Source organism: Eimeria acervulina, genomic scaffold, assembly GCF_000499425.1.
Source record: "Eimeria acervulina Houghton genomic scaffold, Eah_scaff190, whole genome shotgun sequence".
NCBI classification, from domain to species: Eukaryota; Apicomplexa; class Conoidasida; order Eucoccidiorida; family Eimeriidae; genus Eimeria; species Eimeria acervulina.
In genome coordinates this window covers 17,661-40,068 of record NW_013550087.1, presented here as the reverse complement: position 1 = coordinate 40,068, position 22,408 = coordinate 17,661, and the positions used below count along the sequence as shown (strand labels likewise).

The 22,408-nt window shown below is 56.7% G+C and overlaps 5 protein-coding genes across 5 annotated transcripts; 2 read left to right on the top strand and 3 right to left on the bottom strand.

Annotated features, from left to right (window-relative positions):
* Positions 1 to 155: 155 nt before the first annotated feature.
* On the bottom strand, positions 156 to 4,833 carry EAH_00024310 (hypothetical protein, conserved; the record flags this gene model as incomplete). Its single annotated transcript, XM_013396778.1, has 10 exons — positions 156 to 677; positions 1,104 to 1,296; positions 1,682 to 1,777; positions 2,182 to 2,245; positions 2,372 to 2,474; positions 2,646 to 2,915; positions 3,000 to 3,023; positions 3,281 to 3,498; positions 4,174 to 4,305; positions 4,479 to 4,833. 10 exons carry the CDS (start codon positions 4,831 to 4,833, stop codon positions 156 to 158), a joined length of 1,977 nt encoding a protein of 658 aa, XP_013252232.1.
* A 1,118-nt stretch (positions 4,834 to 5,951) lies between these two features.
* On the top strand, positions 5,952 to 8,594 carry EAH_00024300 (SET domain-containing protein, putative; the record flags this gene model as incomplete). Its single annotated transcript, XM_013396777.1, has 1 exon — positions 5,952 to 8,594. One exon carries the CDS (start codon positions 5,952 to 5,954, stop codon positions 8,592 to 8,594), a length of 2,643 nt encoding a protein of 880 aa, XP_013252231.1.
* Positions 8,595 to 9,105: 511 nt separating this feature from the next.
* Positions 9,106 to 10,454, bottom strand: EAH_00024290 (hypothetical protein; the record flags this gene model as incomplete). Its single annotated transcript, XM_013396776.1, has 3 exons — positions 9,106 to 9,554; positions 9,781 to 10,104; positions 10,298 to 10,454. The coding sequence occupies 3 exons, from the start codon at positions 10,452 to 10,454 to the stop codon at positions 9,106 to 9,108; spliced, it is 930 nt and encodes a 309-aa protein (XP_013252230.1).
* A 1,972-nt stretch (positions 10,455 to 12,426) lies between these two features.
* On the top strand, positions 12,427 to 15,611 carry EAH_00024280 (hypothetical protein, conserved; the record flags this gene model as incomplete). Its single annotated transcript, XM_013396775.1, has 4 exons — positions 12,427 to 12,938; positions 13,230 to 14,190; positions 14,350 to 14,620; positions 14,722 to 15,611. 4 exons carry the CDS (start codon positions 12,427 to 12,429, stop codon positions 15,609 to 15,611), a joined length of 2,634 nt encoding a protein of 877 aa, XP_013252229.1.
* A 440-nt stretch (positions 15,612 to 16,051) lies between these two features.
* EAH_00024270 (hypothetical protein, conserved) lies at positions 16,052 to 20,803 on the bottom strand (the record flags this gene model as incomplete). The annotated part of the gene is made up of 1 exon (XM_013396774.1): positions 16,052 to 20,803. One exon carries the CDS (start codon positions 20,801 to 20,803, stop codon positions 16,052 to 16,054), a length of 4,752 nt encoding a protein of 1,583 aa, XP_013252228.1.
* Positions 20,804 to 22,408: the final 1,605 nt, after the last annotated feature.

The window sequence follows — 22,408 nt, the reverse complement described above, 5'->3', positions numbered from 1 at the left end:
TGCCGATGCAAGCGCAGCAGCAGCAAGAGCAAGCGCAGCAGCAGCAGCACTAAAGCAAAACAGCAGCACGAGCGTTGCTGTGTTGCTGCGCTGTTTCTGGTGTCAAGATGTTTGCTGCTGTTGAAGCAAATGCGGATGCGGATGCAGCAGCAGCCTCAGCTGCTGGTGCTGCTCTTCCTGCTGCTGCTGCTGCTGCTGCTGAGCAGCACAGCCTTGCTGCCATGAACCCTTAATCTGTAGATGCAGGTATATTTGCTGTTACCGAAGTTCTCTAGGAATTCAAATACAATTTTCTTTAGAGGCTGCTGCTGCTGCTGCTGCTGCACTTCGAAGCGGCAGCTTTTGCTGCCTCGCTCCAGCACGAACTCCCCCAGCAGCAACGCACCTGCTGCTGCTCCTGCTGCTGCTGGCTTGCTGCTGGGCTGTATAGACAGCACTGATCCCAGCCAGCTGCTGCCGCTGCTGCTCTCTGAAAGGGGTAGTTCCTGTAAGCTCGTACTGCTGCTGTTGCTGCTGTTGCTGCTGCTGCTGCTGCTGCTGCTGCTGCTGCTGCTAAGATGAGAAGGAGCATAAAGCCTATTTTTATCAGGATAGCCCCACACTCGCATTCTCTTTGGTGCTGTATCACGGCTCAAGACAGACACCATGTCGTCTACAGCTACGGACTGTACATACACCTGAAGCAACAGCAGCAACAGCAGCAGCAGCAGCAGAAGCGGAGGTTTAACAGAGGCGCAGAGTTGCTGAAATGCAATCTGCAGAACCAGAAGCGCCATCAACATCAGAAAAAGAAACAGCAGCAGCAAACTCGGCAGCAGCAGCAGCAAACTCCACAGCAGCAGCAGGCTCAGCAGCAACAGCAGCAGGAAGCTGGGCATAGGTTGCTGTGGTAGGGTTGCTGTTGGTGCAGCAGCAAGCACAACAACAGCAACAGCATGCAAAGCAGCAGCAGCACGCAAAACAGCAGCAGCACGCAAAACAGCAGCAGCACGTAGAGCAGCAGTAGCATGCAAAACAGCAGCAGCAGGACGCAAAGCAGCAGCAACAGCAGCATGTAAAACAGGAGCAGCAGCAGCAGCAGCATGCATGCACGCTGCACTTACTGCTGCTGGCAGCAAAACAGCAATTCTTCCTGTGGGGCCTTTAAAAGCATAGCAGTTGCCTGGTAGTCGCTCAGGCCTCAGCACTGTCTCCGCAGGGCGGTGCAGCAATGCTGCTGCTGCTGCTGGCTGCTGCTGCTGCTGCACACCCAACAGCTGCAGCAACTGCTGCTGTAAACCTCCCCATACAGTCCCCCTGAAGCAGCAGCAGCGGCGAAAGCAGCAGCAGCAGCAGCAACAACAACACAAACACAAAAAAAGTAAAATGATGAGGCGACAAGCAAAAGGGGTTGAACAAAGAAGAGAAATAAAAACGGAGACAGAGAGACAGCAAAAGAGACACAGCAGCACATCCAAGAGATAGCAGACACAAATACTATACAGCATGCGCTGCTGCTGCTGCTGCTACTCCTGCTGCAGAAAAGCCAGTAGCGCTGCTGGGATGCAATGCAGCAGCAGCATGCAAAAGTAGCAGCAGCAGAATCATGCAAAGCAGCAGCAGCATGCAAAGCAGCATGCACAGCAGCAGCAGCATGCAACGCAGCAGCAGCAGCAGCATGCACAGCAGCAGCAGAACGTACGCTGGGATTAGCGGCGGAGATGTCTCCGAATGAATAATGCGAGCGCCAACAGACTCCAGCGCCCAGTCAACATCTGTCTCTTCTTCTGCTGCTAGCCTTTAAAGAAACAGCAGCACAAACAGCAGCAGCAGCAGCAGTACATGCAGCGCATTGAATAACGCTTGCAAAACCACCCACAAACGCCACTGCAGCAGCAGCAAAAACAGTTGCAGCAGCAGCGAAAACAGCTGCAGCAACAGCTGCAGCAGCAAAACGAGTAGTAGCAGCAGCAGCAGCGAAAAGACCAGCAGCAGCAGCAGCAGCAGAAACAACTACAGCAGCAACAGCAGCTGCAGCATAGGGAGACAACAGCAAGGCCTGTCAAGGCCTTGCTGCTATATATATAAATATATAAACATATCCACATACATAAATATATACTATATACAGATATATATATATATATATATATATACAGCAGCACCGTAGAAAAACAAACGAAAAAATATATTTGCTTTTACCTCGCATGCACTTCTTCTATCTTCTGTCGCAGCCCCGCTGGCAGCGGCTGAGAGCCTGCAGCACCTGCAGCAGCAGCAGCAGCAGCAACAGCAGCAGCAAATATCGAAGCAGCGCAGCAGGAGAGCTGTAGGGTTTAGGGTTTAGGAATTAGAGAGTAAGAGGGTTTAGGGGTTTTCAGGGAGGAAGAACCGATCGTGCCTAGCTGCTGCTGCTGCTGCTGCAGCTGCTGCTGCAGTTGCTGCAGCTGCTCCCAGAAGCCATCGTTCTTCGCCTCAAGCTCAGCGACGTGTTGCTGCAGCAGCAGCAGCAGAAGCAGCAGCAGAAGCAGCAGAAGCAACAAGCATAATGCATACTATTCTCAGCAGAGACAGCAGCAACTGGTGCGGCAAGCGCGTGCTCTGTGCTGCTGCTGTTGGTGTTGCTACTGTTGCTGCTGCTGCTGTTGCTGAGACCCCCCACTTACCTTTGCTGCTGCCACTTCTTCAGCTAATGCCTCTCGTTCTGCTGCTGCTGCTGCTGCTGCCGCTGCTGCTGCTGCGGCTGCTACATCTGGATCAGCGGCAACTAGCTGTTGCTGCTGCTGCTGTTGCTTTTGCTGCTGCAATAACTGTTCAAGCTGCTGCTGCAGCAGATGCTGTTGCTGCTCGTGCTGCTGCTGCTGCTGCTGCATTGCAACGCGCTGCGCAGCCAACTCCCGCCTAAGTGCAGCGAGCTCAGGGGAAGACTCCGGGGCCTGAATACCAAACCCTAAACCCTAAACCCTAAACCCTAAACCCTAAACCTTAAACCCTAAACCCTAGTTTGTGCGTCTGCTCACCGGCGTAGTGGCTTCTGGGACAACCTGCAGAGCCACAAAACAAACCCTAAACCCTAAACCCTAAACCCTTAAACCTAAACCCTAAACCCTTAAACCTAAACCCTTACACCTAAACCCTAAACCCTTAAACCTAAACCTTTAACCCTTAAATCTCAACCCTAAACCACAAACCGTAAACCCTTAACGCGTAGATCCTAAACCCTAAGCCCTTAAACCCTAAGCCCTTAAACCCTAAACCCTGAACCCTAAACCCTAAACCCTAAACCCTGAGAGGCACTCACTGAGGCGGGAGGCTCCGTTGGGGTTTGGCTGTGAAATCCTAGGCCTGCTGCTGCGAGGAGCAGCAACACTGCAGCAGCTGCAGCGAGCAGCAGCAGCACGGCAGCAGCAGCTCCTGCTGCTGCTTTCTTTTTATGAAGGAGACACCCCAGCAGCTGTCTCCGCAGCAACACAGCCAAATCCTCGGCATTGACATCCTCGCGTCGTGCTGTTATTCGAGCTGTATACACACCAAACACCTGCAGCAACAACTGCTGCTGCTGCTGCTGCAGCAACAGATGCTGCAGCAGCAATGGGGTGCTGCAGCAGCAACAGATGGATCAGCAGCAATATGTGCTGCAGCAGCAACAGATGCAGCAGCAGCAACAGCTGCAGCAACGGCTACAGCAACAACTGCAGCAACAGCCGCATATACACGCGCCCCCAGCAGCACCAGCAGAAGCAGATGCCGCACCAGCAGCAGGTGAAGCAGCAGCAGCAGCAGCAAGAGGAACAGCAGCAGCAGCAGCAGGGACCCACGCATTTCAGTGTTTTGCTGCAGTGCAGCAGATGGGCGCCCTGATGCGCTGTCTTGGCAGCCAGCCAGCGGCAGCCAACTCGGCCGCCATCGACTCTGCCTATGTACTGCAGCAGCAGCAGCAGCAGCAGCAGCAGATGCAGCAGCAGCAGCAGCACATGCAGCACCAGAAGATGCAGATGCAGCGGCAGGAGAAATATTGCTGCAGCGGGGGAAGAAGAGCAGCAGAGGCAGCCACCACGCAGGCAGCAGCAGTAGCAGCAGCAATACTAGTGCAGCAGCTGCAGCAGCAATATTAGTGCTGCAGCAGCGGCAGCAGCAATCCTAGTGCAGCGGGAGCAGCAGCAGCAACGCTCTGAAGCAGCAGCAGCAACGCACTTAGCCGAGACACGGATGCTGAGTGTCCATCAGGAGACACAAGCTGCTGCTGCTGCTGCTGCTGCATGCCGCGCTGCTGTGAGTTGCTGTAGACGAGGCCCCCAACTGCATCCGATATATCTGATGCGTCATCTGTACAGACACCCCAGCAGCAGCAAACGCAGCAGCAGCTGCAGCAGCAGCAGCAGCAGCAACAGCATTGGGAGCAGCAGCATCGAGGATGTCTCACAGTTCCAGCAGCAGCAACAAAGAAAAGACTGCACTTAGTTGCCGCCAGCCTGAGGTGCATGTACACTGCAGCACACCTTCAGATAAATTGGTTGCTGTCGTAAGGTTCGCAGGAGTTGTTATATCTCCTGCTGCTGCTGCTGCTGCTCTTGCTGCTGCTTCTTCGTGCAGAAACGCCTCCGCTTCGGTTGCTCTGCTGCTCCGTTTGCTAGACAAACCACCTTCATACAGATGGTGCTGCTGCTGCAGCAAATCTTCATGCTGCTGCTGCTGCTGGTGCTGGAAGACAGAGCGAGGCATACGCCGGTGCTGAGGGGCTCCTCCGTGGTGCAGCCCGCTGCTGCTGCTGCTGCTGCTGCTGCTGCTGCTAAAGGCCTGCTGCCTCTCAGTGTACATATAGGGGCCTACGGCCTCCGTGCTGCTGCGATTCATCTTCATCTGCCTAGTTTGGTTGCTGCTGCAGCAGCTGCTGCAGCTGCTGCTGCTGTTGCTGCTGCTGCAGCGGCTGCAGCTGCTGTCGCGGTTGCTACTGCTGTTGCTTCGGGTTTCGCTGTCAGAGCACCTGCGCTCGCAGCGAAATCAGCTGTACATATCCCGAAAAGCTCCCCACAGCGCTGCTGCTGCTGCTGCTGCTGCTGCTGCTGCTGCAGTCGCTGAGGTGGCTGCTGGGGGGCCTGGCTGCTGCTTGCTGCTGCGGCGATTTGGTGCAGCAGCAGCTGCTGCTGCTGCTGCTCAAATGCCTCTGGAAGGCAGACTTCTTTGTTTTATACTGCGGAGCAAAAGCCAGCAAGAAGACGCGGAGGAGCTGCAGCAGCAGCAGCAGCAACAGCCGCAGCAGCAGCAGCAAGCGCACGGCGGGACGGGCGCCTCAAGGGCGAGCAGAGCAGCACTTAGGAGTTTCTTGAAAAGAAAACTACAAGGGCAGCAACGAGATGCCAGCAGCAGCAGCAGCAGCAGCAACAGCAGCGGTGGCTGCTGCGGAGGGACCAGCCCCAGCAGCAACACACATTGCATGCAGCAGCAAACAGTAGCAGCACGTTAGCAGCAGAGGCAGCTACAGCAGCAGCAATCTGTCTTCTAGGCGGCTAGCAAAGCCTAGCAATGCATAGACAGGCAAAACACCCCTGATGAACTAGCAGCAGCCGCAGCAGCAGCAACAGCAACAACAGCAGCAGAAGCAGCAGCACATATCGGGGGTAATGGCGACTGCAGCAACCAATCTTCAAGAGTCTGCGGCAGGCGCTGCAGCAACAAACCGTTGAGCTGCTGATCTGCTGCAGCAGCTTCGGGCTGTGGCGGTGAAGAGAAGCAGCGGCAGGGAAGAACTGTACAAGAATTAGGAGCAGCAGCAACAGCAGCAGCAGCACACTGCATGCAACAGCCTCACCGCACTTGCAGCAGACAGCAGCAGCTGCAGCACTGGCAGATACACGCCTTTGCTGCAGCTGTTGGCTGCTACAAGAGACTTCTGCAGCAAGAGACGCAGCAGCAGCACTAGGTGCAGCAGCATCAGCAGCAGCAGAAGCTGCTGCTGCTGCTGCAGCAGGAAGATGCATGGCGACTGGCAGCCGTCCCTGCTGTCTTCTTCTTCCTGCTGCTCCGATACTTCTTCGTTCTCCGGCAGCAGCGATGAAGACAATGGCGCTGCTGCTGCTGCTGCTGCTGCAACTGCACCAGCAAGTCTGCAGCAACAGCAACAGCAGCAGCACAATATACCCCCGCCCCACCAACAGCAACACTCCTACCGCCAGCACTTGCACAAGCATCACCAGCAGCAGCAGCAGCAGCAGCAGCAGCAGCAGCAGACTGATAGCCGAGCAAGGGCCTCTAGAAGGGGGAGGGGCGCTGCTGCAGCACTTCGTGGCAGAAGTAAAACGAAGCCTCGTTCAAACAGCAGCAGCAGCGGCAGCAGCAGCAGCAGCAGCAACAGCAGCAGCAGCGGAGCAGCAAAAAGCCTCCCGATCCCAGCCAAAGGTGCTGATGCTGCTGCTGCTGCTGCCGAGCAAGGCCTGCAGCAGCAACAACACTTCTGCAGCGAGCAGCAGCAACCGCTGGAGCAGCAACAGCTGCAACAGCAACGCCACCTACAGAAGCAGATAGGACAGATGCAGCAGGATGCCGTGCCAGAGCAGCAGCAGCACCTTCTGCAGGAGAAGGGAATGCAGCCGCAGCAGCAGCAGCAGCAGCAGCAGCAACAGCAGTCGCAGCAGCAACCGCTGCAGCGGGAGCCACAACAGCAGCTACATTCAGCAGAAGCTACCAGCAGCAGCAGCATTGCTGCTGCTGCTACGGAACAATGCGCAGCAACAATGGCTGCTGCTACTCAGGACCTTCAGCAGCAGCAGCAACAACATGCATCTCTTGACGCTGCGCTACCAGGAAGGGAGCAGGAGCTGATGCAGCAGCAGCAGCAGCAGCACATGCAGCAGCACATGCAGCAGCAGCAGCAGCTGCTGCACGCATTTTCAGAGTCAAGTGCGCCATTGATCACGTCAGCAGAGGGTCCGGTTGCTGCTGCTGCTGCTGTTGATGCTACTGCAGCAGCAGCAACAGGGAGACAAGGAGAAGCACAAGATCTAGCAGCAGAAGCTGCAGCAAAGGTGGGCGCAGCGGCAGAAGCCAAGCGTGCCGCTGCAGCAGCAGCAGCAGCTCTTTCAACCCCCCCTTCGTTAAAGGAACTTGTGGCGCTGGTTGCTGCTGCAGCAACAGGCAGCAGCAGCGGCAGCAGCAGCAGCAGCAACAGCAGCAGCAACAGCAGCAGCAGTTGGTACTCCGCGGAGAACCTGCGTCTCAGCGAGCGCAGCGATCGCTACTTCTTCGTTAGGCAGCCACCGGATGCAGCAGCAGCAGCAGCAAAAGATCTTGCTGCTGTGCTGCTGTCGCATCCTGGAGGCCTCTTCGATGTATTCGAGCCCTGCCCGCAGCAGCAGGTGCAGCAGCAGGAGCAGCAGCAGCAGCAGCACAGCAGCAGCAGCATAAGCGTCAAGAGCGAGCCCTCCGCCCAAAGAATCGCTGCAGCAGAGACTGCTGCAGCAGTTGTACCGCAGAAACGGCCGCTGCAGCAGCAGCAACAGCAGCAGCAGCAGCAGCAGCAGCAGCAGCAGCAGCAGCACGTGAAGCAGCAAGGACAGGAACAGCAGCAGCTGCTGCAGGAGGAGCTGCAGCAAGCATGTCCTTTTGAGGGCCTTTCAGGTGTACAGGCAGCTCAAGCGCGTTGGCTGCTGCTCAGGGGTAGAGGCAGCTGCATGCGGCTGCAGTTGCTGCATGCACTTCAGCTGCTGCTGACAACGGATGCATCTGTGCTGCAGCTGCTGAGTCGCTGCTGCCACTTCTGCAGCAGCAACAACAACAGCACAAAAAACTGCGTACTTCTCCCGGAGGCGCCGCAGCAGCAGCAGCAGGCTGCACTATGGCTGCTGCATCAACTGCTGCACGTGAGCTACGGCACGAGTAGCAGGGGCAGCAGCAGCAGCAATAGCGACAGCAGCAGCAGCAGCAGCAGCAGCACGAAGGAAGACTGCCCTTGGAACGAGGTAGACAATCAATTTGCTGTACTTGCAGTGAGGTGTATCGGCAGCAGGTGGCGGCAACAGCTATTGTCGCACTTGCAGAGCAGCAGCAGCAGCAGCAGCAGCAACAGCAACAGCATTGATCTCGAGCCTCCTCCTAAGCGGCTGGCTTTTGAGAGGTTGTTGCGTTTGTCTTCTGGTGCCGCAGCAGCAGCAGCACGTCCTGCTGCCTCCGCAGCAGAAGCAGCAGCATCAGATGCAGCAGCAGCAGCTGCTGCTGCTTGTGTTGCAGTGCAGCAAGTGGGGCGTGCCGTGCTGCTGCGGCCTTTTCATCCGGGCTGCTGCTCTGTGCTGCGGCTGTCTCCTGCGGCAGCAGCAGAAACCTCCTGCACTGCAGCAACAGCAACAGCAGCAGAAGCATCAACAGCAGCAGCAGCAGCTGATGCAGCACCCGCTGCTGCTCGCAGAGGAGGGCGTAGGGGCCGCGGTGGCAGGCCCACAGGGCAGCAGCAGCAGCAGCAGCAAATGCAGCGGCTGCTACGACGCTTAAAGGCGCAGCTCTTCCCAGGCCTTCTGCTGCAGGTGCGGCCCTACGGCAGCAGCAACAGCAGCAGCAGCAGCAGTAATACCCGCACCAGCAGCAGCATCGACACGGGGCCTGCTGCTGCGGCATCGTCACAGTAGTAGTTCACCTGCTGCTGCTATAGGTGATGCTGCTGCATCTGGTGTTGGTCTTCTTGGTGCTGCCGCTGCATTTGCTGCTGCTGTTGCAGTCGTTCCTGCTGTTGTTGTTGTTGCTGCTGCTGCAGGTGAACGGCGCGCTGCCGTCTCCTCTGCAGCAGCAACTGCTGCGCATTCAAGAAGAGTCCCTTGAAGCAGGGCGACTACGTGCTGGTGCGTCTAGCTGCTGCTGCTGTTGCTGCTGCTGCTGTTGCTGCTGCTGCACATTTGCTCCGCCTGGCAGCGCAGCTGGGTGCCTTTGCTGCTACTGTTGCGTCTGCTGCTGCTGTAGCCTTCTTGTGCTGCTGCAGTGGGCTCACTCCTCAGCTGCTGCTGCTGTTGCTGTTGCTGCTGCTGCTTTTGCTGTTGGTGCTGCTGCAGAGTTTTTGCGTTTGGGTGTCTCTCGCTGGCCTGCTGCTTTTAATTCTTCGTTGGCGCTGCCCTGCCGATCTCTCCTCTTAAAACGCTCGTCGGTTCACGGGCAAGTTGCTGCTGCTGCTGCTGCTTCATCTGCTGCTGCATCTGCTGCTGCATCTGCGGCTGCATCTTCTGCTGCGTCTTCTGCTGCATTTGCTGCTGCGTCTTTTGCTGCATCTGCTGCTGCTGCATTTGCTGCATCTGCATTTGCTTTATCTGCTGCATTTGCTGCTGCATCTGCTTTATCTGCTGCTGCATTTGCTGCTGCATCTGCTGCTGCTGCAGGTACGGGGTGTTTGCTTCGGAGTGGCTGCCGGCTGGGGCAGCATTTCTTCTGCTGCATTTGCTGCTGCGTCTTTTGCTGCATCTGCTGCTGCTGCATTTGCTGCATCTGCATTTGCTTTATCTGCTGCATTTGCTGCTGCATCTGCTTTATCTGCTGCTGCATTTGCTGCTGCATCTGCTGCTGCTGCAGGTACGGGGTGTTTGCTTCGGAGTGGCTGCCGGCTGGGACAGCATTAGTAGAATACGCTGGCGAGGTGTATATACACCCCAAATACAAACGATACCCTCCTCCGCAGCTCGTCGAATTGCGGTGAGCCCTTGCTGCTGCTGCTGCTGCTGCTGTTGCTGTTGCTGCTGCTGCTGCTGCTGCTGCGGTGGCATGCTATAAAGCTTCAGAAAACGTGGAGGTTTTCGCTGCTGCAGCAGCAGCGAAAACAGCTGCATTAACGTGCGTGTGTATCTTCGCCGCTGCTGTTGCTGCTGCTGCTGTTGCTGCTGCTGCTGTTGCTGCTGCTGCTGCTGCTGCAGGGAGGCACGCTACGACTGGCAGCACGGTAACTGCTATTGTTTCGCTGTGGAGGAGTCTCTCTGCACGAGATATGTTGATGCAACCGATATGGGAAACCTCGCAAGGTCAGCTGCTGCTGCTGTTGCTGCTGTTGCTGCTGCTGCTGCTGTTGCTGCTGCTGCTGCTGTTGCTGCTGCTGCTGTGACGTCGCGAGTACGTGAGTTGCTTTGCACTTCTTTTTCTCTGTGCCGCCCTGCTGCGCCGCTGATTAAGGCGAAGCAGCCGTAGCAGCAGCAGCAGGATTAGCAGCAACAGGGTTAGCAGCAGCAGCAGCAGCAGCAAGATAGTTCGTGTGCTGCTGCAGGTACATCAACCACTGCTGCGAGCCGAACGCTGAGTCCGTGCTGCTGCCAGACGGCGCAGTCGCGATCACAGCTCTACGCGATATTCCCCCCACCGAAGAAATCCTTTACGACTATCAGTATGCTGCTGCTGCTGCTGCTGCTGCTGCTGCTGCTTGTGCTGCTGCTGCTGTTGCTGCATCTGCTGCTGCTGTGCCTGCTGCTGCTGTTGTGTTGCATCTGCTGTTGCTCCTGCATTTGGTGCTGCTGCATCTGTTGCTGTTGAATCCGCTATTGCTGCTACATTTGGAGCTGGTGCTGATGCTGCTGCTCTTGCTGCTCCTGCTGATGCAGCTGCCGCTGCTGCTGCTGCTGCTGCTGCTGAGGTTCATACGGGTGTTGTTGCTGCTGCTGCTTCGATGTTCCCTCTTGCGTGGCTGTGTCCGCTGTTGCTGCATAGTGAGCTGTTCCTGTTGCTGCTGCTGTTGCTGCTGTTGCTGCTGCAGCTTCTCAGATTCTTCAAAGGAGGCGTGTCTCTGTCAGGCGAAGACTTGCACTGGAAGCATGTAGCGAGAAGCAACTGTCTCCTCTCTTCTTTTATTTATCTCTGTCTCTCTATCTTTTTTTTATTTCTGTCTCCTTTTGTCTCTGTCTCTTTTATCTATTTGCTGTCTCCATCTTCATCTCTTCTCTCGTCTCTCTACTCTACCACCGCTTCTACTTTGCAGCTATCTGGCTAGCTAGCTAGCTAGTAGCAAGCCAGCTAGGTAGTTGTTAGCTAGCTACTAGTTAGCTAGCTGGTGGCTAGTTAGTTAGCTAGCGGCTAGCTAGCTGCTATCTAGTTGCTGGCTAGCGAGCTGTCTTCTGAGGGTCTCTAGGCCCTCAAAACGTAGCACTATGTGCTGCTGCTGCTGGTGCAGCAGCAGCAGCAACAGTAACAGCAACTGCAACAGCAGCAGCAAACTGTTGAGTTAAGAGTCTGCCTAGTTGCGTCTGCAATGAAGGTGAAAGGAGACAGTCTCCTCTCCACCACTCCCCACAAAAAAAAGCAAAGCGAGCAGCTTGCTGCTGCTGCTGCTGCTGCTGCGGTAGAGGCTGTATCAACAGCAGCAGCAGCAGCAGGTTTACTTCTTGCTGCTGCTGTTCTTGTTGCTGCTGCTAACGATCTGCAAGTTGGAGTGTACAGGCTGAGCAACAGCAGCTAGAGAGGCTTCCACCTTTGCAACGCCTACTGCCTTTGAGGGCTGCAGCACAAACAGCAGAAGCAGCAACAGCAGCATCAGCAGCAGCAACAACAGCAGCAGGAACACCAGGGAAATGAGTGCACAGCAGCACGGAGTAGGCAAGCGACCACAGTCAGCAGTAGTATCACCGGCAGCAACCGCAGCAGAAGCAATAGCAGCAGCAGCAGCAATAGCAGCAGCAATAGCAGCAGCAATAGCAGCAGCAGCAATAGCAGCAGCAGCTTACGTCTCTTAGTATTCTCTGCAGTTTATCTTTCTTGCCGCCTGTCTTTGGCTTCTGGGGTTTGTTTTTGCGTGTAGCCGCCGCAACGGCTTTCGATTTCTTCTTAGGGGGACACTGCACCATTGCTGCTGCTGCTGCTGCTGCTGCTAGGTTTGCTGCTGCTGTGGAGGCCTGCTGCTGCATGCATGCGCAGCAGCAGGTTGAGATAGGGAGAAGCAGAGCCGTAGCTGCGTTGTTTCTTCTCTCTACAAATCAAACTATAAAAAAGAAATGCATAGAGTAGGGAATTATATACCCTGCTGTTGCTGCTGCTGCTGCTGCAGCCCCACAGCTGCAGCAGCAAGAGGGGGCTGCGCCATGGGGACTGCTGCTGCATGCGGCTCGAAGCAGCAGGAAAGGAAGACAAACGCAGCAGCAATTAACAAAATTTGAATTTGGGGTGTCTGCAGCACAGCAGGAGCAGCAGTGTCGGGCCGCTGCAGCCGACCTGCTGCAGCAGCAGCAGCAGCAGCAAAAGCAGCAGCAGCAGCAGCTAGAACAGCAGCAGCAATAACAACAGCAAACGGCTCAGGCACGGCACTCTCCATCTTGTGGTGTTTGCATGTGCTGCTGAACCAGCAGCAGCAACAGCAGCCGCAGCAACAGCAGCAGCAGCAGCAGCAGCTGCAGCTGGTTGTTCGCATTTGCTTCCCTAGTTGGGCCCGCACAGGAAGAGAAACGCCAGCAGGAGCAGCAGCAGCAGCAGCTGCAGCAGTTGCTGCAGCAGACTCAAGTCACAATGGCTTCTCCTGCCGTCTCCTCTCCATACGCAGCCGCAACCAACGGCAGCAGCAGCAGCAGCAGCAGCAGCAGCAATAGCAATAGCGGGCGTTTTGCGGCTGCTTCTCCAACGCCGCGGCCTGATGCTGCAGCGGCCTCCCCCTTCGTCAAGGGGGATGGCAGCAGCAGCAGCAGCAGCAGCAGCAGCAGCAGCTTCAAGCCCCCTAGCAGCTTGCTGCAGCAGGTGGGTTTGATAGAGAAGCAGGCGCATGCACGCAGCAGCAGTTGCTGCTGCTGCAGCGATCGGCATGTCTTCGTTGGTGGCTCCGGGCTTGTGGGGACTGTCTTCGTTTACCGCATCGTCCCTCATCACCAGCAGCAGCAGCAGCAGCAGCAGCAGCAAGAGCAGCAGCAGCAGCAGCAGCAGCAGGGACTGGAGTTTGTGGGGTTGCTGGGGCGCATGGCGTCGCAAGTACAGAAAGTGCTTTTAAACCCCCAAGGAGACACTTTGCTCGCTTTAACTCAAGCAGGGTAAGCTGCTGCTGCTGCTGCTGCTGCTGCTCCCGCTGCTGCTGTTGCTGCTCCTGACGTTGTTGCTGCTCCTGCTGCTGCTCCTGTTGTTGCTTCTGCTGCTGCTTTGCGTACGAGGTGGGGTTTTTCGCGCAAGGCGCGACTGCAGCAACAGCAGCAGGAACAGCAGCAGCAGCAGTTTCTGCTGCTGCAGGTGGTGAAGATCCTTGTACTGCGTGTTCACATATTTTGAGGTTCTTGCTGCTGCTGATCTTGCTGCTTCTGCTGTTGTTGTTGCTGCTGCTGCTGCAGGTTGTGCTACGTGTGGGGCGTTGATGAGGATTCGTTGGCTTCGTTGCAGCGCACGACAGCAACAGCTTTATTTCAGTCTCCTGCAGCAGCAGCAGCAGCAGCAGCAGCAGCTTGGCGCAGCAGCAGCAGCAGCTCTTTGTGGGCTCGAAGGGACTCCTTCTTCCCGTCTCCTGTTGCTGACGAGTTGCTGCAGCACGGTTTATATGACTCATCTCAGGTGTACATACACCTGCTGCTTAACTCTCCTTCTCCTCGCTGTGTCTTGGGAGCCCACGGGCGCGGCTTTGCTGCTCTAGGGGCCCCTGCTGCTGCTGCTGGCAGCAGCAGCAGCAGCAGCAGCAGGGTGGGAGACGATCTGCAGACGGTAGAGTTCTTACAAGACGGCCGTCTTGTTGCTGCTGCTGCTGCTGCTCCATCAGCCTATCCTATTGGGATATATGAAACGCAGCAGGGGCATTTACTTGCTGCATTTGCTGCTCCTGCTGTCTTTATACCCACGCGAACCGCCAGCAGCAGCAGCAGCAGCAGCAGCAGCAGCAGCGGGGAGGACGGCACGGCTGTGCTGCTCTGCAGCTTCCCTGCTTTAGCGCTAGACCGCTCGCGCCCCCCTGCTGCTGCTGCTGCTGCCAGCCCCGGAGCCGCAGCAACAGCAGCAACAACACCAACAGCAGCAGCACCAGCAGCAGCAGCAAAAGGCAGGTGGCTTGCTGCAGCAGCAGACGTAGGCGGCTGCCTGGCAACAGCTTTCATTGAAGATGATAAAATTTTGGAGTTGCAGCGGCAGTTCGAGAGCAGCAGCAAGAAGCAGCAGCAAGCAGCAGCAGCTGCTGCTGCTGCTGCAGGCGGGGACGCAGCTGCAGCAGCAGCTGCTGCTGCTGCAGCTGCTGCTGAGCAGCGGGTTCCTGTTGTGCCTCAAGTGCTGCCGCTGCAAGCCTTCTACATCAATGAGAGAGCTGCCACTGTAGGTCTAGGTTTTAGGGTTTAGGGTTTAGGGTTTAGGGTTTAGGGTTTTATCTGCACTAACATGCAGTCCAGCCGTGGGTAGGGGCGGGCAAGCATGCGGTTGCTGCTGCTGCTGCTGCTATTGCTGTTGCTGCTGCTATTGCTGCTGCTGCTGCAGGCCGTGTCTCTCGTGTGGCGCCCAAGGCGGCGCATCGTCCCTGGCAGCAGCAGCAGCAGCACCAGCAGTAGCAGCAGCCTTCATTTGCTGCTGGGTTGCTCTGACGGGTTTATAAGGGTCTGCGCCTTTGTGCCGCACACGCCTATGAAGGTGGCTTTGCAGCAGCAGCAGCAGCAGCAACAGCCGCAGCAGCAGCTGCAAGTTCAAGTGTTTCCGCTGCTGCGACTGAAGAGCGTCACTCTCTCTCGTATTGCCCGCGGGACTCAGAACGGTAGGCATGCTTTGCTGCTACTGCTGCTGCTGCTGCTGTTGCTGCTGTGCTGCTGCTGTCGTCTCACCTGCTGCTGCTGCTCCTGCGTGCATGCGCTGCAGCAAGTCTCTGCGACCTGGTGTACGTACACCTCAGCCCCAGGCGTGCGGTGCTGCTGGCCAGTTGTAATGCTGTAGAGATGCCTCCAGATTGCTGCTGCCTCCCGATGGGGGCGCCCATAGCAGCAGCAGCAGCAGCAGACAACAGCAGCAGCAGCAGCAGCAGCAGCAACTATGGGTTTTACGAGGTAAGGGCAGCAGAAACAAGTGCAGAGGGACTGGAGACCGTCACTGAAGTGCTGCAGAGACACCTCAGCTTCATTGTAGGTCTTGCATGCTCGCATACAGCAGCAACTGTGGTTAGTCTTGCTGCAGACGGCCACCTAGTTGTCTTTGCTAGAAAGGATGCTCTTGCTGCTGCTGCTGCTGCAGCTGCTGCAGCAGCTGCTGCCGCTGCTGCTTCCAGTGCAGTGTTGCCGCAGGACGCCGCTGCAGCAGAAGAGCCGTCCAGTCAGCAGCAGCAGCAGCAGCAGCAGGAACAGCAGCAGCAGCAACAGCAGCAGCAGCAGCAGGGTGATGCTTCTAGTGCACCTTCCTTAGAAGGACCTGCCGCTGCTTCGGGCGAAGCAGGGGCAGCAGCACCAGCAGCAACAGCAGCAGCCGCAGCAGCAACAGCAGCACACAGCCCCTTGGCTGATGCTTTAGAGGCAGAGCCCGCAAAGAAGCGGCAGCATATAAGTGAAGAGCAGCAACTTGCTGCTTCGGCTGCTGAGACCCCAGCAGCAGCAAGCACAACAGCAGCAGACAGTGCAGCAGCAGACAGTGTAGCAGCAAACAGTGCAGAAGCAGCTACTGCAGTGCCGACACCATTCGAGGCTGACGCAGCACCTGCAGCAGCAGCAGCAGCAGCAGCAGCAGCAGACTCCGGTAAATCTCTCTTTGAACCATCTTAGCTGAATAGACTCCTGCAATTTGTCTCATTCATTTTAATATTTCTAGTGCTGCGTCTGCTGCTTCTTTTGCTGCTGCATGCATGCACTCACAGGCTGGTAGGCCTTCCGTAGCGCACGCTGCAGCAGCTACAGCAGCAGCAGCAGCAGCAGCAGCAGGCGTAAGAGAAAGCTGCTCTGTTGCTGCTGATGCTGCTGCTGTCTCGTCTTGCACTAGACAAGCACGCGTGCCGTTAGCAGCAGGAGCAGCAGCTACAGTAGCAGTAAGCAGTGGATTGCTGCTGCTGCGGTCCTGCTGCAGCAGGCTACAGAAGCATACGCACTAGGCGCTAGCAACGTGAATCTCTTGCTGCTACTGCTGTTTCTGCTGCTGCTGCTTCTGCTGCTGCTGCTTCTGCTGCTGCTGCTGCAGTTGCTGAAACGCTAGCGTAAGACGTCGGCGTTCACTTGCAGCAGCTGCTGCTGCTGCAAGTGCCGCTGACACGGCAGCAGCAGCAGCTGCTGCTGCTGTTCTGCCAGAGCAGTTGCTGCTCGTGTTGTTGTTGCTGCAGTAACTGTAGCAAGTGCTGCTGCTGCTGCTGCTGGCATGCTGGTGAGGGTGCAATGCAGGGACTACGTGGAGTGGGTTGCTGCTGTTGCTGTTGCTGCTGCTGCTGCTGCATCTCTGCGGTTTGGTGCAGTAGCTCGAAACGCTGCTGCCGTATGCATGCGCCGTCAGGTGTCACTACAGCAGCAGCAGCAGCAGCAGACATTTGTACCGGTCGCGCAGCAGCTGCTGCTGTGCCTGCATCATGGCTGCTTCCGCTCCCTCCAAGCAGCAGCAGCAGGTCCTTCCCTCTGTTGTCCTGCTGCAGCTGCTGCTGCAGCTGATGCTGCAGCACGCAGCACTGCTGTTGTTGCAGGATTAGGGGGTTAGCCTCCGGCGCCTCAACGCTGAAGTGCTGCTGCATGCACTGCTGCTGCCGTTTCTGCAAGCGGTGCACCAGCAGTTGCTGCTGCTGCTGCTGCTGCTGCTGCTGCTGCTGCTCCAGCTCCTCTGGGGTTTGTCTGCTGCGGAAAACGCAGCAGCTGCAGGAGACAGTGCTGCTGAGTGTATCTCTTTGTGGGAATAAGGGGATGCAACCTGCTTCTTGCTGCTGCTGCTTCTGCAGTTGCTGCAGCTGTTCATTCCCTGGTCTGCAGCGGCTGCTGCTGCTGCTGCAGCAGCTACCTCCCCAGCAGCTCCAAGGGCGGTCAGTTGCTGCTGCTGCTGCTGCATGCGGCGTTGCTGCAGCAGCAAATGCTTCGGGCTTGTTGTGCATATGCCTGGGGGTGCTGGCAGCAGTAGTACATGCTGGTGCAGCAGTTCTTTTTGCTGCTGCTGCTCTTGCTGCTGCTGCGCTACACGCCTGCTGCGGCTGAGGCAGCAGTGCACACAGGCTGCTGCAGCAGCAAGGAGTAGGACCGAAACCAGCGACAGAAAGTGCAGCAGCAGCACGACCACAATGCGGCAGCTGCTGTTGCTGCAGCTGCTGCTGCTGCTGCGGGCTTCGCAGCAGCTGGGGCTGTTGCTTTGCTGCACACCCCACTGCCTGAAGGTGCAGCAGCTGCTGGTGCTCGGTCAGGAGACAGCAGGCAGAGTGTCTCTGCAGGTTCTCAGCGTGCTGCAGTGCTGCTGCAGTTGCTGCTGCTGCTTCGCTTGTTGCTGCTGCTGCAATTGCTGCTGCCGCGTCGCTCGTTGCCGCTGCTGTAATTGCTGCTGATGTTTCAATCCTGTCTCCTGCACAAAAGCTGCACTCAGGGGCCCCGCATCGGCAGCCCCAATCACCCTGCTGCTGCAGCTGTTGCTGCTGCTGCTGCTGCTCCTGCTGACCCGTTAGAGCCTCTCCGCCTTCCTGCAGCGACGCGAGGGAAGCGCCACTGGGGGACTGATGCAACAAATGCTGCTGCATTTGCTGCTGCACCTGCTGTTGCTGCTGCTGCAGCACTTGCTGCTGCATTTGCAGATCGCCGCAAATGCACCTGCTGCTGCTGCTGCTGCTGCTGCTGCTGCTGCTGCTGCCGCACGCCGTCAGGCTTTCTTTTTCTCTGCGTTTGTGCTGTTGCTGCTGCTGTGTGGTGTCCTTTTGCTGCAGCTGCTGCAGCACCTGCTGCTGAGTGTTTAACTGCTGCTGCGCAGTTCTTTCTCCCTGCTGCTGTCGTCCGTCAGCTACAGAATTATGCTCTTGCTGCTGCTGCTGCTGCTCGTCGCTGTACTGCTTGCTAGCAGCGGCAGCTTGAAGCTGCTGCTGCTGCTCCTCCTCCTCCTCAAGGGGCGATTTCTCTTGCCTCTCGCTGTATGCATCCTGCTGCTGCTGCTGCTGTTGCTGCTGCTGCACAGACAGAAGAGCTGTACGTGGGGTTGTCTGAGCGTGCTGCTGCTCTTGAAGACTGAGCAGCTGCATTTGTTGCTGAAGCTGCTGCTGCAACAGCTGCTGCTGCAGTTGCTGCTGCAGTTGCAGCTGGTCGCGGTTTTGGAGCTGCAGATGCTGCTGCAGCAGCTGCTGCTGCAACTGTCCTTGCAGCTGAAGCTGCTGCTGCTGCTGCTGCAGCAACACCCACTGCTGCTGCAAAAGAGATTGCTGCCGACGCTCATGTCGCTGCTGCAGCCGCTGCTGCAGCCGATGCTGCCTAGACAGCTGAATTCTTCTAGGAGACACCAAGCTGCGGTGCTGTTGCTGCTGCAGCTGCAGCATGTGCTGCTGCTGCAGCTGCAGCATTTGCTGCTGCTGCCATTCCTGCTGCTGCTGCAGGGCCTCCATTTGGTGCTGCTGTAGCCGTTGTTGCTGCTGCAGTGCTTGCTGTTGCTGCAGTGCCTGTTGCTGCTGCAGCGCCTGCTGCTGCTGCAGGGAAGCAGCAATGTGCTTATGCTCGTCGCACAAAGGCAACTGCAGTAGCTCGTTGCTCTCTCTGGGCAGCAGCAGCTGCTGTTGCTTCTGCTGCTGCACCGTTTTCTGCTGTTGCTGCTGCAGCACGTTCGCCTCTGTTTGCTGCGTTTGAAGTGTCTCTACCCGCGGCTGCTGCTGCAGCAACGCATCTGCATGGCTGCAGCAGCTCTCATGCAGCTGCTTCTGATTCACCAAGAAAGCACCCTGCTGCTGCTGCTGTTGCTGCTGGTGCTGCTGTTGCTGCTGCTGCAGAGACTCGTATCGCTGCATCAGCCGCAGTTGTTGCATCTCCGCTTCTTCCTGCTGCAGCAGCAGTTCCTGCTCATGCTGCAGCAGGAGCTGCTGCTCGGGCGTTGTTTGCTGGAGCAGCAATTGCTGCTCCAGTGCTTCCTGCAGCAGCAGCTCTTCTCCTTGTTGCGCTCCAGCCTCATGGGCCCACTGCTGCTGCAGCTGCTGCAGCAACCCGGCTTGCTGCTGCTGCTGCAGCAGTCGCCGCTTTGCTGCGAAGACACCCGGCTCCAAGGCCTCGCCTTGCTGCTGCACAGCAGCAGCAGCACCAGCAGTAGCAGCAGCAGTCTCATGGGAAGACAGCAGCAGCTCTTCTTGCTGCTGCTGCGGATCACAAGATGGTGCTTCAAAATTTCTGCTGCTGTTGCTCTGCAGCAAGTGCTGCGCTCCTTGCTGCTGCTGCTGCTGCTGCTGCTGCTGCACAAGTGAAGGTTCTGCCCGTGGAAACTTTGCTGCAGCTGCTGCTTCTGCAACCCCTGCTGCTGTACCTGCTGCTGCCGCTGCAGATGCTGCTGCCTCTGTAGGAGAGGCAGCAGCATCTGGTAAATCGGCATAGCAGCGCATTTCTTGCTTCAGCTGTGGGGTGTAATTGCCCGCAGCAGCAGCAGCAGCAACAGCAGAAGCAGCAGCAGATCCTGCTGCAAGGGGGAAGGATACCTCTCTTCTGGTGGTCTGCTGAGGCCAGCTGCTGCTGCTGAGAGGAAACGAAAGCGAGCGACGCGTACAGGCAGCAGCAAACTGCTGCGGCTGCTGTTGCTGCTGCTGCAATGAGAGAGGAGCAGCAGCAACAGCAGCAGCAGCAGAAACGGTGTCCTCATTGACTCCCCCAAGCGAATTGCTGCGGTGCTCGTAAGCAGGTTGCAGCTGCTGCAGTTGCTGCTGTTGTTGCCGCTGCTGCAGCTTGTGGTGCTGCTGCTCCTGCTGATGTTCTGGTTGCTGCCGCAGCAGCTGCTGCTGCTGCTGGTTCGAGTGCATGCGGCTTCCGTCTTGAAGCAGTTGCTCTAGCATCAGCTGTTGCTTCAGTAGCTGCTCTTGTTGCTGGTGCAGTTGCTGCTGCAGATGCTGCTCTTGCTGCTCTTGCTGCCCGTGCTGCTGCTGCAGTTGCTGCTGCAGTTGCTCCTGCAGTTCGTGGTCGTGCTGCTCCAGCTGCAGCCGCAGGTACTCCTCTTGCTGCTGCTTCAGAAGCTCTAGCTGTTCCTGCTGCTGCTGCTGCCAGGCTTTTTGCTGCTCCTGAGAATCCACCATCATCTGCTGCTGTTGCTGCAGCATCTGCTGCTGCTGCTGGAGCTGCTCTGCATACGTTTGCTGCAATTGCTGCTGCTGCTGCTGTTGCTGCCCCTCCCACTTCTCCTTCTCTTGCAGCAGTTGCTGCTCGAGTTGCTGCAGCTGCTTCAGTTGCTGCGCCTCCATTTCTTGCTGCTTCTGCAGCTGCTGCTCTATCAAGCGTTGCTGCTGCTGCTGCTGTTGCTGCTGCTCTTCTATTTTCTGTCTCCATTGTGTTTGTTCTTCTATCAGATGCAGCTGCTGCTGCTGCTGCTGCAGGTGCTGTTGCTGCAGCAGCACCTCTGCCTGCGCATTATGCGGCAGCAGCTGGTGCTGCTGTTGCTGTTGCTGCTGCTGCTGCTGCTGCTGCTGCTGCGATTCATGCAACAGCAGCGATGCTGTATCCGGGCTTTCTCTGCGCAGCGCTTCCACCTGCTGCTGGTGCTGCTGCTGCTGGTAGAGCAGCACCTGCTGCTGCGCATATGTTTGATTATTGACGGTTTGAGGTGTAACGACAGCCCACAGCATCCTCCCAGCTTGCTGCTGCTCTGCAGCAGCAACTGTAAGCGGACCAACCTCTCCCTCCGAAAGCTGCGTTAAGCTGTGCTGCAGCTGGGGCTCGTCAGCTGCTGCAGCAGCAGCACCACCAGCTGCAGCAGGTGATGATGCTGCTGCGGCTGCTGCTGCAGCTGCTGCTGCAGCTGCTGCCAGGCTCGATTGCGAGGGAGGCAGTTGCATTTTCTGCAGCACAGGGGCACCACCACTGAAGCTAGAACTAAGGGGAGACCCCGCTTCTGCTGCTGCTGCTGCTGCTGCTGCGGGGGCAGCAGCTTCGTTGTCTCCCGATTTCAGAGAAGCAGCAGCAGCAGCAGCAGCAGCAGCAGCAGGATCTTCGGTATAGGGACTTTGCTGCGGAATTGCGCTGGAGGCAGAGCGGAAGAAAGGCGTCTCTGGAACCTCCGTATCGCTGTACATCGCCGCAGCAGCAGCAGCAGCAGGATCAGCAGTAGGAGCAGCAGTAGGAGCAGCAGCAGCAGCAGCAGCAGTAGGGACAGGAGCAGCAGTAAGAACAGCAGCAGCAGCAGCAGCAGGGACGCAGCAACAACCAACAACGGTAGCAACAGAAGCGAATGGAGCAGCAGATCTCCAGGTACTGCAGACCCTAAGGGAAGGGCCCTCTGCTGCTGCTGCTGCGGCTGCTGCTGCTGCTGCTGCTGTCCTAGCAGGTCATACGGTTCCCCTAGCTATCTGCTTCTAGTCAAGGTTGTTTCAACTGGTCAATCATATCTGCTTCTGCTTCTGCAGCTGCCGCTGCTGCAGCTAGATAGGGTGCTGTATAGCGCAACTGCGAATGCATGCCTACGCTTGAGCGGATGGAAGGTGGCGGCAGCAGCAGCAGCAGCTTAAGCAGCAGCTGGCTCAGCAGCAAGGGCAGCAGCAGCAGCGAGAGCAGCAGCAGCAGCAAGAGCAACAGCAAGAGCAGCAGCAGGCTTCCAGAGGTGACACTGGGGTGTCTCTGCAGCTTCGCTTAATGCAGCAGCAGCAAATTCCTTCTACCCTTCTCCAGGGATATATTATGCAGTATATTTTAATTATATTATTATATTTGCATGCAGCGAGTTTGCTGCTGCTGCCTTCAGCTAGTGAATCTACAGCGCTCAGCCCGCCTGCGAGTGACCTGCTGCTGCTGCTGCTGCTGCTGTTGCTGCTGCTGCTGCTGCTGCTGCTGTGAATTCTACAGTTCTGAAATTCGAAAGATATTTCTGTTGGCACTCCGACTGCAGCAGATTGGTGAAGATCTCTTCTCCTTGCTGCTGTTGCTGCAGTCGTTGCTGCTGCTGCTGTTGTTGTTGCTTCTGTGGTTGTTGTTGCTGCTCCAGCTGCTGCTACTGCTCTTTTGCTGCATATGCTGCAGCCTTCATTTAGCATTAGAGACAATATAATAAAGCCGTGTGGGGCAGAGCGGATGGGGTGTACATACACCCAGCGCGCCGCTTCCATGATATTTAGGCCTAGGGTTTAGGGTTTAGGGTTTAGGTTTTAAGGATTAGGGTTTGAATGGTGTTCTTCGTCTCCCCTCTGTCTCTCTTACTCAATGCAAGGATCTAGTATATATATACATATATATATATGCATCCATATATGATATATATTTTATATATATTCTATATATATAGAATATATTTCACTGAGTTTGTGTATGCATGTTTATATGTATATATGTATATATATATATATATATATGGATGTTAACATATATTTACTATCTATCTATCTGTCTAGCTATAGCTAGCTAGCTAGCTAGCTAGCCAGCTTGCTAGATTGCTGAGAAGCGAAGCAGAC